Source organism: Acomys minous (assembly GCF_964271855.1).
Source record: "Acomys minous genome assembly, chromosome: 7".
NCBI classification, from domain to species: domain Eukaryota; kingdom Metazoa; phylum Chordata; class Mammalia; order Rodentia; family Muridae; genus Acomys; species Acomys minous.
The window spans coordinates 119,756,061-119,768,281 of NC_140488.1; the positions used below are offsets into that span (position 1 = coordinate 119,756,061).

The 12,221-nt window shown below is 49.0% G+C and overlaps 2 protein-coding genes across 23 annotated transcripts in view; one reads left to right on the forward strand and one right to left on the reverse strand.

The window, feature by feature from the left end:
- Window positions 1-1,750, reverse strand: part of LOC311601891 (transcription initiation factor TFIID subunit 1-like) — a 78,087-nt gene extending 76,337 nt beyond the window's left edge. For all 15 annotated transcript variants that reach the window (XR_014780678.1, XM_084789635.1, XM_084789634.1 and 12 more), the window contains exons 1-3: window positions 1,462-1,750; window positions 705-819; window positions 422-538 (exon numbers count right to left, since the gene is read on the reverse strand). Coding sequence is in view for 14 of the 15 variants with exons in the window: in XM_084789635.1 (XP_084645761.1) it covers window positions 422-538; window positions 705-819; window positions 1,462-1,584 (355 nt within the window). In the remaining variant the exon portion in view is untranslated. The remainder of the gene's footprint in view (window positions 1-421; window positions 539-704; window positions 820-1,461) is intronic.
- Window positions 1,751-4,961: 3,211 nt separating this feature from the next.
- LOC311601892 (transcription initiation factor TFIID subunit 1-like) overlaps window positions 4,962-12,221 on the forward strand; it is a gene marked incomplete at its 3' end in the record, with an annotated part of 80,778 nt that continues 73,518 nt past the window's right edge. For 5 of the 8 annotated variants that reach the window (XM_084789644.1, XM_084789645.1, XM_084789646.1 and 2 more), the window contains exons 1-3: window positions 4,963-5,286; window positions 5,929-6,043; window positions 6,210-6,326. In XM_084789644.1, the coding sequence (XP_084645770.1) occupies window positions 5,164-5,286; window positions 5,929-6,043; window positions 6,210-6,326 (355 nt within the window). In that variant the 5' untranslated portion in view covers window positions 4,963-5,163. Of the gene's footprint in view, window positions 5,287-5,928; window positions 6,044-6,209; window positions 6,327-12,221 lie in introns of all 8 variants that reach the window. The other 3 variants (XM_084789641.1, XM_084789643.1, XM_084789642.1) reach the window with 1 other exon arrangement.

Here is a 12,221-nt window from a genome sequence, read left to right on the forward strand (position 1 = left end):
ACCGGCAGGCGCTTAAATACACCAGATGGCAAGAAATCACCAAATCACCATATCCTCCCCCCCCCCATCACTAATCAGCAATTTGCAATTGAACATTACAAGAATAAAAGCCTGAGTTTGGTAACTGAACTGACAATGGGAACGGCAGACAGAGCAAACACATAAGACAGTCAAGAACGATGGCAGAAATCAAGTATAAAACTCAGAGCCCAAGACAGACTTATGCAGGAAGAAAGCGCACTGCACTGCTCATTTCACAACACCGAAGAGCGCCGATCACAGTGGGGTCCATCTTTTAATCCCAGCGCACGGGAAACAGAGGCAGGTGGATCTCTACGAGTTTGAGACCACCTGGCAGCATCATGCACAGTGAGCTCCAGGACAGGCAGGGCTATGTTGAGAAACAAAGAGAGAGAATCACCTGCATAGCAAAGGGGTTGCAGGCTCCCCATTGTCTGCTGGTATCTTTGGCTTTCGTCTTCTGCCACCTCATTGATGTCTGAATAGTCCACAGCGTCTTCTCTACTCCGAATCCATCCTATGGATTTAAGAAGAAACAAACAAACGAACAAACAAACGGAGCTATCTCAACAAAGAAGCAAGCAATTCTCATTTCCTTTACACAATCCCCACTTAAAAGCAGGTGTGTGATAGCTAGCCCCCTCCCCTAACCCCCACGACAGTCCCCATGGCCCACACTTCACCTTCGTCATCTACCAAGGCACTGTCAGGCCCAACCAGTTCTTCATTTGCCGTGAGTTCAGTGATCAAGCTGCCCAGGCCCAGAGCGCCCAAGCCTGCAAGATGCTTCTTACACTCCTGAAAAAGGGACGGCACAAGAGTCGAAAGTAACCACTAAACCTGAAGGTACTACGTAAAAGTTACTCATCTCCCCCGCTCACAGCGAAATCACAAACGCATCTGAGAAGTGATTCCACGATGGGCTCAAAGGAACATCACACTCAAGAACTGTACAGGAAATCCACTACGCTCCGTATAGATCAGACCCAGAAGACACAGGTTCCACGCATGGACCTGGCTGTGGAGCCATTCCAGATCAGCCAAAGCCAGGAAAGCGGGGTCCCGAGAAGCTTCCGGAAGGATCCTACGCCGCAGCGGTTCTGATAGATCCCTTCACTAGGTTTAACTACTATTTTTCAAAGCAGCCAAGTAGAACGTTACCTTCGAACCAAACCCCTCGGTGTCGGTGACAACCGCTTAGCAGTTTTCCTGTTTTCTCCCCAGTCTTCCTCAGACTCGAGCCCCACCCCCCACCCCCGCCTCTCTCTCCACTACTCCCCAAAACCAGTAAAAGGGCGGGAGTTGAGGGGCGGGGGGGAGTCCTCCGCGTCCCCAGAACAGGCTACGACGCCCCGGTTCCTCCTCAGCCTCCACTCGTCGTCCACCACCAGCTCCCCAAGCCTCACCGCCCTCCGCCTCAGGCCCACGCCCACGCCTCACTTCATCCAAGACGCCTTCGCCCTCCAGCTGCCCCGCTCCGTTGATGTTGCCGAACAGGAACCCGGTTAGAGAAAACGGGCCTCCTCCGGCGGCGGGATCCTCATCGCTGTCTGTGTCTGACATGACGCCGGCGGCAGCCCAGCCCAGCCTGGCCCCATGGGCCGAAAACAAACACGTCAGTCTTCAGTTGCACAGCGGTCGCTCGCCGGTGCCGAGGAGCTCCCTGACCCCACCAGTCCGGAAGTTGAGGGGAACAAAACCGGAAAGACCGGGCTAGCCCACCAGAGCACAGACTCAGGGGGGCGGGGGGGGGGGGGGGGACTAATTCACCAACTGTTTTTGATTGGTCCGCCCAAGACCAAGGAGGCCCAGTAAGTGGAAGGTGGTTGGTCAAAAGAACCGTTCAGTCCCGCCCATCGGCGGAGCGAGACCCTTCGGGTTGCGAGGGCGGGGGCGACGGTTTCCCTCCAATAAGAAGAAGTTCGGAGGCCACATGACCTATGCCCCCTGGGACCCGGGGGGGGGGGGGTCACGGGTTCAGTACGCGGAAGTAAGGATTCCAGCCGCCTTTTCCGGTTTGTGACGTTCCCCAGAGGACCCTTGCCAGACACTGTGCTAGGGGTCGGGTGCTACTTACCTATTCGGAATTTACGTCTTGCCATAGCAAAATGTGAAGCTTAGTAAAAATGAGCAATCGGAACTTCGAGATTCACAGCGTTTAATATTTTCATAGATTTTTGGTTGGTTGGTTGGTTGGTTTTCAGAGCACTTGTGGGCAAGACTCTAGGTTTGATTCCCAGCGCCAAAGTGAGGCAAGGAATGAATGAATAATAAAAAAAGCTGGGAGAAAGCGGAGGGAGGGACGGAGAAAGTATAAAGGGCTGGGGCTACAGCTCACTGGCAGAATGCTTGCCTGTGTGCGTGAGTTCGGAGACCTGGGTTCGATTCCCAGGACTTAAAATTAACTTTCCAGCCGGGCGTGGTGCACTCAGGGAGGCAGAGGCAGGAGGATCGCTGGGAGCTCCAGGCCAGCCTGGTCCTACAGAGATAGTTCCAAGACAGTGCAACACAGAGAAACAATGTCTGGAAAAAATTGGTCTCTCCGACCAAGCTGTACTTGAATATAAGATCCAAAAAGTGAATACATGACTTTGTCAGATATCAGACTCTGAGATATGGGGATCTGTGAACCCAAGGCCACGCTGGTACTAAATTCCAGGCTAATTGGGGAGACCCTGTCTAAAAAAGTTTAAATAAATAAATAATAATATATTTGAATAGAAATCTTTAGCCAGAAAGATGCTTCAGTGGGTAAAACACCCGCCACCACTCTGCAGGACTGTGGCACCTTTGAAACATAAGGAAGTAGACATTTTATGATTCAGCCCTCTACAAAGTATCCTTGGAATTGGAGCATCTTCTTCGTTTTCAAACCGTGGAATTAATCAAAGTTCCTACTTTTGATTAGTTGTGCATGTTTCCTTATTCTAGTTTTGTTTGTTTTGAGACGGGGTCTCATTTAATTTTCCTAGGCCTGGCCTTGCGTTTTTTCATTCTCTTGCCTCAGCTTCCCAAGTAACTGAGATTACAGGTCTTTGCTACCAAGTTCAGGTTTACCCATGGACATCCTAAAACTCCCTCTGTAAACCAGACTGGCCTCAAACTCACAGAGATTTACCTGCCTCTACTTCTGCAGTGCTGACATTGAAGGCTTGAGTCACCACCACTGCCCGGCCCTTTTTTCTTGTAAAGACTTTTTTAAAAAATTATTTTCATTTTTAAATGTATTGTGGGGACCAAACAAAAGCCATCTTACACCAAGCCTCTGTCTTGCCCCCAGAGTGAACTTCCCCCTTCCCCCATGTTCCCCAAGTTTTTGGAAAGCCCACAATAGTACACCTGGTAACACCGGAAGTTGGCAGCAAGTGGCCAGCTCATAAGGTGAAAAACCCACAATGTTACAGTAGATTAAAAAAATTAAATAAGATTCCCCTTGTGGCATGGCCCAAACCCCCTACCCTATCATACCCTATCAGCATTAAGGCCAACTTCTCTAAAACCTGCTTATCCAATTATGCAACAGCAAGGTTTCAAAAACCTTGCTTGCCTTTATAAAACCTGTAACCTAAAGAGTCGAGGCCACCATCTTCTTCAGTTTCTGGGGAACTGATGGTCCTTGCTCCAGAGCTTGCACAATAAAAAGACCCTGTATATCTGGCATCTGGTTGGTCTCTGGTGGTCTACGGGGGTCTCGTGACTTGGGCAGAACAGTATGTGTGTGTATATAATATATGTGTACTAAATGCATATAGGGCACCACAGAGGCCAGAAGATGTCAGATCCCAGAGTGGAAGGGGAGGGAGGGAAGGAGGGAGAGAGAGACACACAGAGAGAAAGGGGTGGGGTGGGGGGGGGAGAGAGTTGGCCCAGGCTGCACATCTTGAGACAAAGATTCAAGAATTCATACTTAGGCCTGAGAAATAAAGAAAAACAAAAACAAACCAAAACAAACAAACAAACAAACAATTTTAGGAGAAATACCAGAAAGGTAAATAACATTGCACCCAGAGCATACATAATATTTGGGGGCCGTGGTGATCATCTAGAGATTTCCCCAATTTTGTCAAACAAAGCTTTAACAGCTGTTCTGGATGTGTAGTGATCATGCTGGACAGTAGGAGGTCTCTGGAACTTTCTCAAGCAAAGCCTGTAAAACCTCTCCTCATGTCTGTGATTTTTTCCAGACATTGTTTCTCTGTGTTGCACTGTCTTGGAACTATCTCTGTAGGACCAGGCTGGCCTGGAGCTCCCAGCGATCCTCCTGCCTCTGCCTCCCTGAGTGCACCACGCCCGGCTGGAAAGTTAATTTTAAGTCCTGGGAATCGAACCCAGGTCTCCGAACTCACGCACACAGGCAAGCATTCTGCCAGTGAGCTGTAGCCCCAGCCCTTTATACTTTCTCCGTCCCTCCCTCCGCTTTCTCCCAGCTTTTTTTATTATTCATTCATTCCTTGCCTCACTTTGGCGCTGGGAATCAAACCTAGAGTCTTGCCCACAAGTGCTCTGAAAACCAACCAACCAACCAACCAAAAATCTATGAAAATGTTAAACGCTGTGAATCTCGAAGTTCCGATTGCTCATTTTTACTAAGCTTCACATTTTGCTATGGCAAGACGTAAATTCCGAATAGGTAAGTAGCACCCGACCCCTAGCACAGTGTCTGGCAAGGGTCCTCTGGGGAACGTCACAAACCGGAAAAGGCGGCTGGAATCCTTACTTCCGCGTACTGAACCCGTGACCCCCCCCCCCCCGGGTCCCAGGGGGCATAGGTCATGTGGCCTCCGAACTTCTTCTTATTGGAGGGAAACCGTCGCCCCCGCCCTCGCAACCCGAAGGGTCTCGCTCCGCCGATGGGCGGGACTGAACGGTTCTTTTGACCAACCACCTTCCACTTACTGGGCCTCCTTGGTCTTGGGCGGACCAATCAAAAACAGTTGGTGAATTAGTCCCCCCCCCCCCCCGCCCCCCTGAGTCTGTGCTCTGGTGGGCCAGCCCGGTCTTTCCGGTTTTGTTCCCCTCAACTTCCGGACTGGTGGGGTCAGGGAGCTCCTCGGCACCGGCGAGCGACCGCTGTGCAACTGAAGACTGACGTGTTTGTTTTCGGCCCATGGGGCCAGGCTGGGCTGGGCTGCCGCCGGCGTCATGTCAGACACAGACAGCGATGAGGATCCCGCCGCCGGAGGAGGCCCGTTTTCTCTAACCGGGTTCCTGTTCGGCAACATCAACGGAGCGGGGCAGCTGGAGGGCGAAGGCGTCTTGGATGAAGTGAGGCGTGGGCGTGGGCCTGAGGCGGAGGGCGGTGAGGCTTGGGGAGCTGGTGGTGGACGACGAGTGGAGGCTGAGGAGGAACCGGGGCGTCGTAGCCTGTTCTGGGGACGCGGAGGACTCCCCCCCGCCCCTCAACTCCCGCCCTTTTACTGGTTTTGGGGAGTAGTGGAGAGAGAGGCGGGGGTGGGGGGTGGGGCTCGAGTCTGAGGAAGACTGGGGAGAAAACAGGAAAACTGCTAAGCGGTTGTCACCGACACCGAGGGGTTTGGTTCGAAGGTAACGTTCTACTTGGCTGCTTTGAAAAATAGTAGTTAAACCTAGTGAAGGGATCTATCAGAACCGCTGCGGCGTAGGATCCTTCCGGAAGCTTCTCGGGACCCCGCTTTCCTGGCTTTGGCTGATCTGGAATGGCTCCACAGCCAGGTCCATGCGTGGAACCTGTGTCTTCTGGGTCTGATCTATACGGAGCGTAGTGGATTTCCTGTACAGTTCTTGAGTGTGATGTTCCTTTGAGCCCATCGTGGAATCACTTCTCAGATGCGTTTGTGATTTCGCTGTGAGCGGGGGAGATGAGTAACTTTTACGTAGTACCTTCAGGTTTAGTGGTTACTTTCGACTCTTGTGCCGTCCCTTTTTCAGGAGTGTAAGAAGCATCTTGCAGGCTTGGGCGCTCTGGGCCTGGGCAGCTTGATCACTGAACTCACGGCAAATGAAGAACTGGTTGGGCCTGACAGTGCCTTGGTAGATGACGAAGGTGAAGTGTGGGCCATGGGGACTGTCGTGGGGGTTAGGGGAGGGGGCTAGCTATCACACACCTGCTTTTAAGTGGGGATTGTGTAAAGGAAATGAGAATTGCTTGCTTCTTTGTTGAGATAGCTCCGTTTGTTTGTTCGTTTGTTTGTTTCTTCTTAAATCCATAGGATGGATTCGGAGTAGAGAAGACGCTGTGGACTATTCAGACATCAATGAGGTGGCAGAAGACGAAAGCCAAAGATACCAGCAGACAATGGGGAGCCTGCAACCCCTTTGCTATGCAGGTGATTCTCTCTCTTTGTTTCTCAACATAGCCCTGCCTGTCCTGGAGCTCACTGTGCATGATGCTGCCAGGTGGTCTCAAACTCGTAGAGATCCACCTGCCTCTGTTTCCCGTGCGCTGGGATTAAAAGATGGACCCCACTGTGATCGGCGCTCTTCGGTGTTGTGAAATGAGCAGTGCAGTGCGCTTTCTTCCTGCATAAGTCTGTCTTGGGCTCTGAGTTTTATACTTGATTTCTGCCATCGTTCTTGACTGTCTTATGTGTTTGCTCTGTCTGCCGTTCCCATTGTCAGTTCAGTTACCAAACTCAGGCTTTTATTCTTGTAATGTTCAATTGCAAATTGCTGATTAGTGATGGGGGGGGGGAGGATATGGTGATTTGGTGATTTCTTGCCATCTGGTGTATTTAAGCGCCTGCCGGTTTGATAATACTGTTCTTCGTAGATTCGCTTCAAAGTCAGAGGTTAGAACGAGGGCAGCTTTTGGCCATTAAAGAGTTTGTAGATTAAGAAGGGTAAGCTTATGATTTCATGTCAGTGAGTAAATGTGTTTTGGCGCAAATCATTCCCCGACTAGTTCTTAGGGTCTTCTGCCTGTAGCTCTGGCTGTCGCGAAACTCGCTCTGTAGACCAGGCTGGCCTTGAACTCACAGAAATCCACCTGCCTCTGCCTCCCAAGTGCTGGGATTAGAGGCCTGTGCCATCACCACCTGGCTAGATTTTATTGTTTTTTTTTTCTAACCTCCCTTGAGATAAAGAAAACTTGAACCCTGGAGAACTTTAAAAACGCGTAGAACTTTTAAACGTTCTGCAGTTAGCAGAACTTGACTGATTTGTCAGTTTGTAGGACCACTGACGGCCCGTTTGGCATTTGTGGTAAACTTTGATAAACAGTGTGGTGCTGCTATGAGGTCAAGTCTGTTTTCTGAATTTTAGAGTGGGTCATCTGGAACCTCTAGCTGTCGGTTACAGCTTATTCTTTGCATTGCCCTGTGGTACTTCACTGCCCAAAAACATAGGTGATGTTGTTTGTTGTTTACCCTTCCAAGTTAAATTTTATGCTGTTGAGTGGTAGATTAAAAACCTTCCCAGTTGGTGAGCCCAGGGCATGGTAATAATGTAGGCCTGCAATCATAGCACGCTTGGGAGGCAGAGGCAGGGTGATCTGAAATACGGGGTCTTGAGCTGTGAGTTCAAGATCAGTTTGAGCTACCTGAAACTCTTGTCTCAAAAACCCCACTTTTCAGCTTAGCTTTTGAGACTCAGTGACTGGATTTGGGTGTTGCTTCCCCTCTGTTCTCCCTCCGACCCCCTCCCGAGACTAGGTTGCTCACCGTGTTGCTCAGCCATCTCCTGCTCAGGAGTAGCATGGGCTACCGGTATGTGCCATGTCTTTTTTTGATAAATGTTTCTTGTACAGAGCCACCCCACGCAGCAGTAGTCATTCACGACTACTAAAAGCAAAGCCGCCATGCCTATTAAGCCCTAAACCAACTATAAGCGCACACTTCTGTGTAGATTGTCCTAGTAACGTTTAACGAGCTACCACAATTGTTAGTCAAATAGCGTAGCTGTTATTTATGAGCATCCTGACTTAGGCTGAGGGCAGGCAGTCCGTCTCTGGTTTTCAGTGGGAGTTGTAGTTTTGGGGTCTGATTTGCTGATCTTGACTAGGGAAGGTCAAGAAGAGGGTGGATGGGGGCAGATTCCTACTTCCTACTTTGCTGAGTTAACTTCCCAGAAGTGGAAGCTATATTTAGAGAGAATGTCAGTACCCTGGCATGCTGGGTTCCAGGTTGTCTCGTCCTTTATGAGTTCCTGTCTTCCTTGGCATTGATCCCTTCACATTGCCTGACTTAGAAATGCACTTTGTAGTGCATTTGTAGTAATCGAAAGGGGATGCAGGCGATTGAGGGCGACTTCTAGGAAGTGATTTTTTTTTTAACAGAGTCTTTTTTGAGACTGCGTGTGCGTGTGTGTGTGTGTTGGTTTGCATACATTTGGCCCCCATAGGCTCATTCATCAGAGTGCTTAGTAACCGGGGAGTGGCACTATGTGAGATGGATTAGAAGAATGAGGAGGTGTGGCCTTGTTGGTGGAAGTATATCCCTGGGGGTGCAATTGGAGGTTGCAAAATGACCACCACACCTCGCCCAGTTGTCTGTCTGTCTGCCTTGTCTGCCTGCCTCTTGTGTGAGGGTCAGGATGCAGACCTCTCAGCTGTTTCACCAGCATGGTGTCTGCCTCTTTGCTGCCATGCTTGCCGCCGCCGGAACTATAAGCAAGCCCCCTAAATGCTTTCTTTCATAAGTGCTGCCTTGGTCATGGTGTCTCATCACAGCAATAAAACAGTGTGACTAAGACAGTTTCATAGTGTGGCCCTGGCTAGCCTGGGACTAACTATACTGATCAGGATGTCCTTAAAGAGATACGGCTTTCTCTGCCTCCTAAGTGCTGGGAGTAAATGTGTGTATCCACATGCCCAGTGTTTTGTTTCTTTTTGAAAACAGGATGTCATGTCCCTTAGGCTGGTCAAATTCTAGATATAAAGATGACCTTGATCTCGTGCTTGTGTTTCATCTGTCCTGACAGTGCTGGCATTAAAGGCACGCATCACCATGTCTGTCCAAAAACAAAAACAAACACACACAAAAAATCGTTTGAGATGGTGTTCCTCCGTGTAGCCTCCTTGGCTGTCTTGGAACTCAATGTAGACCCGGCTGCCTCTGACTCACAGAGATCCACCTGCCTCTGCCTCCCTGAGTGCTGCGGTCAAAGACGTGCACCGCTGTGCCGTGCCATGCTATTGAGCAGATTTTGTTGTTTGGTTTTTCGAGACAGGGTTTCTCTGTGTAGCCCTGGCTGTCTTGGACTCGCTTTGTAGACCACACTGGCCTCGAACTCACAGCAATCCACCTGCCTCTGCCTGCCAAGTGCTGGGATTAAAGACGTGCGCCACCATCGCCCGGCTTGAGCAGATTTTTGAAAGGAAAAACAGGCATGATGGAGCTCACACAGCATTTTTGTTATGTTTTAAGGTAGGGTCTCACGTGTCACAGTCTGGCCTCAAGCTTCATATATAGCTGAGGATGACTTGGAGTGTGGGTCTTCCTGCTCCTGTTTGCTTCGTGTTGTGGTTAGAGGTGTGATGACTCAGACGTTTGGTGTAAAGAGATGACTTTTCCAGTGACTTGAAAAAATGAGAAATAAGGAAGTAATGGGAAGCCAGGCATGGTGGTTCTAAGAGGCAGAGGCGGGCGGATCTCTGTAAGTTCAAGGCCAGCCTGGTTACATAGTGAGTTCCAGAATAGTCAGAGCTAAGTAGTGAAACCCTGTCTCAAACAAACAAGCAGAAAAAGCAATGGGGAAATGAATTAGTGAGTGGTGTTTGTTGTTTTGAGACAGGGTCTCATCGTGTAGCTGTCTGGCCTGGGACTAACTATGTGGACTGGGCCGGCCTGGAATTCACAGAGCTCTACTTGCCTCTGCCCCCCATGTGCAGGGATTAAAGACATGGGAGTACCAGGCCTCAGCAGGTTTCTCTGTTTGTTCGTGTTTTGTATTAAGAATTGGGAAACCTATTGGTAAATAGCAAAGACCAAGGGTAAAACAAATTTTGTGGCCTCTTTTTATATATACATTATTTGAGGTTTGACGACATAACGAGGTGCTAGCCAACATGATTGTTCAGTAATGTAGCAGGATGGAAAAGAATGGATTTTGAAAGGTTTTTGAAGGTTCTACTCCCAACTGCATATTTCACTTGATATCTGACACTTGAATTTGTCATTTGTAATCATCCCCCAGTTTTCTTCTGTAATCAATAAGATGGTTAATGCTGTTGGGGGTGGGATTTAAGTTTGTGGTCACATGATAGGAAAGCATCTGCTAAACTCCACCCCCACCCCACCCCACCCCACCCCAAACAGCCTTGATAATTTGGGAAGTTTCCTTTAGGCAGGCAAGATGTGGTAAAATTGTAGAAATGAGGTGAGTCAGGGCAAAATATGTCTTATTTAGATTAAAATTAGGGTGGGAAGCAGAGGTAGGTGGATTTCTGAATTTGGGACTAGCCTTGTCTCCATAGAAAGTTCCAGGACAAGCCAGGGAGACATAGAGAGAGATCTGGTCTCAAAATTAAAAAAGTAATAATACTACAAGTGATTATTATTTTGTGTGGCGCACCCTGATACACATCTAGAGGTCAGAGGACAACTTTGTGGAGTTGGTTGTTTCCTTCCATCTCTAATCCGTCCCAGGGATTCCATTCACTCAGGTGGCTAAGCTTGTGTGCAAGCAAACTTCCTTATCCGGAAAGCTGTCTCATTGGCCCTTGGGGACTTTTCTTTAGGTTGATTTAATGTTATGTGCAGTGGTATTTCTGCCTGCATGTATGTCTGTTCATCGCCCGCATATGCCAATTGGATATGCTGGAACTAAGGCTACGGATGGTTACGAGCCACCACGTGGTTACCGGGAATTGAATTCAGGTCCTCTTGAAGAACAGCCAGTGCTCTTAACCATTGGGCCATCTCTCCAGCCCCTCTTTATCATATTTTTAACAGATGTATTTATCTGTGCGGGTCTCGGTGTCTTGCCTGCGTGTGTGTATGTGTACCAGGTGTGCCCTTGGTTCTCTTGGGAGTCAGAAGAGCATTTCAGCTCCTCTGGAACTAGAGTTATGTAAGATTGTGAGCTGTTATGGGTCTTCTGCAAGAACAGTAGTTGCTTTTTCTGCTGAGCCATTCCTTGGTCCAGCCTCTTTTTTCGTTTGTTTGTTTGTTAGTTAGTTAGTTTGTTTTTTATTCGTTTGTTTGTTTTTTAAAGATAATCTTTTTAAAAAAGATTGATTTATTTATTATTAGGTATACAGTGCTCTGCTTGCATGTACTCCTGCAAGCCAGAAGAGGGCGCCATATCACATTACAGATGGTTATGAGCCACCATGTGGTTGCTGGGAATTGAACTCAGGACCTTTGGAAGAGCAGGCCGTGCTCTTAACCACTGAGCCATCTCTCCAGCCCTGTTTGTTTATTTTGATACTCACGTGTATTTTATTTTGTGTGTGGAAGCACAAGATACAACACACAGGTCAGAGGACAGCTTGAAGGAATCCGTTCTTCCCTTCTACCATGTGGCCCTGGGGGTTCATTTCAGCTTGTTAGGGTTAGTGGTACCCACTGAGCCATCTTGTCAGCTTCCTTGGGGGCTTTCCTGTTGCCATGTTGAGGCAGGATGTCATACAGTGCAGACCAGCCTTGACCTTGGTCTGTAGTTAAGAACAGCTAATCACCCAGCCTCTGAATCCCAAGTGTTGAGGTTACAGGCATGTGCTGCTATACTGGCTGGCAAGGGTGATTGTTGAAAGAGGGAAGTATGTAGAACAAAAGCATGTTTGTGCAGGCGAGGTAGTGCACGCGTGTAATGCCAATACTTAGGCTGCCTGAGACTTTGTGTCAAAACATTGGAAACAAAATGGGGGGCGGGGTGGGGGGCTGGAGAGGTGACTCAGCAGTTAAGAGCTCTTTCCAGAGATCCCGAGTTGAATTTCCAGCATCCACATGGCAATTTACAACCATCTATAATGGGATCCAGGGCCCTGTTCTGGTGTATAGAGTAAGTGCCCGTATACATAGAACCTACAACAGGCCTTTAGCCAGTCCTGGTCCTGCTCACCTTTGATCCCGGCACTTGGGAGGCCGAGACAGGTGGATCTTTGAATTCAAGGCCACCATCATGTACCGATCAAGTTCCAAGACAGCCAGGCATACACAGAAACCTTTTCTTGAAAAACCAAAGCAGGGCTGGAGAGATGGCTCAGTGGTTAAGAGCGCCTCCTGCTCTTGCAAAGGTCCTGAGTCTAATTCCCAGCAACCACATGGTGGCTGATAACCTCC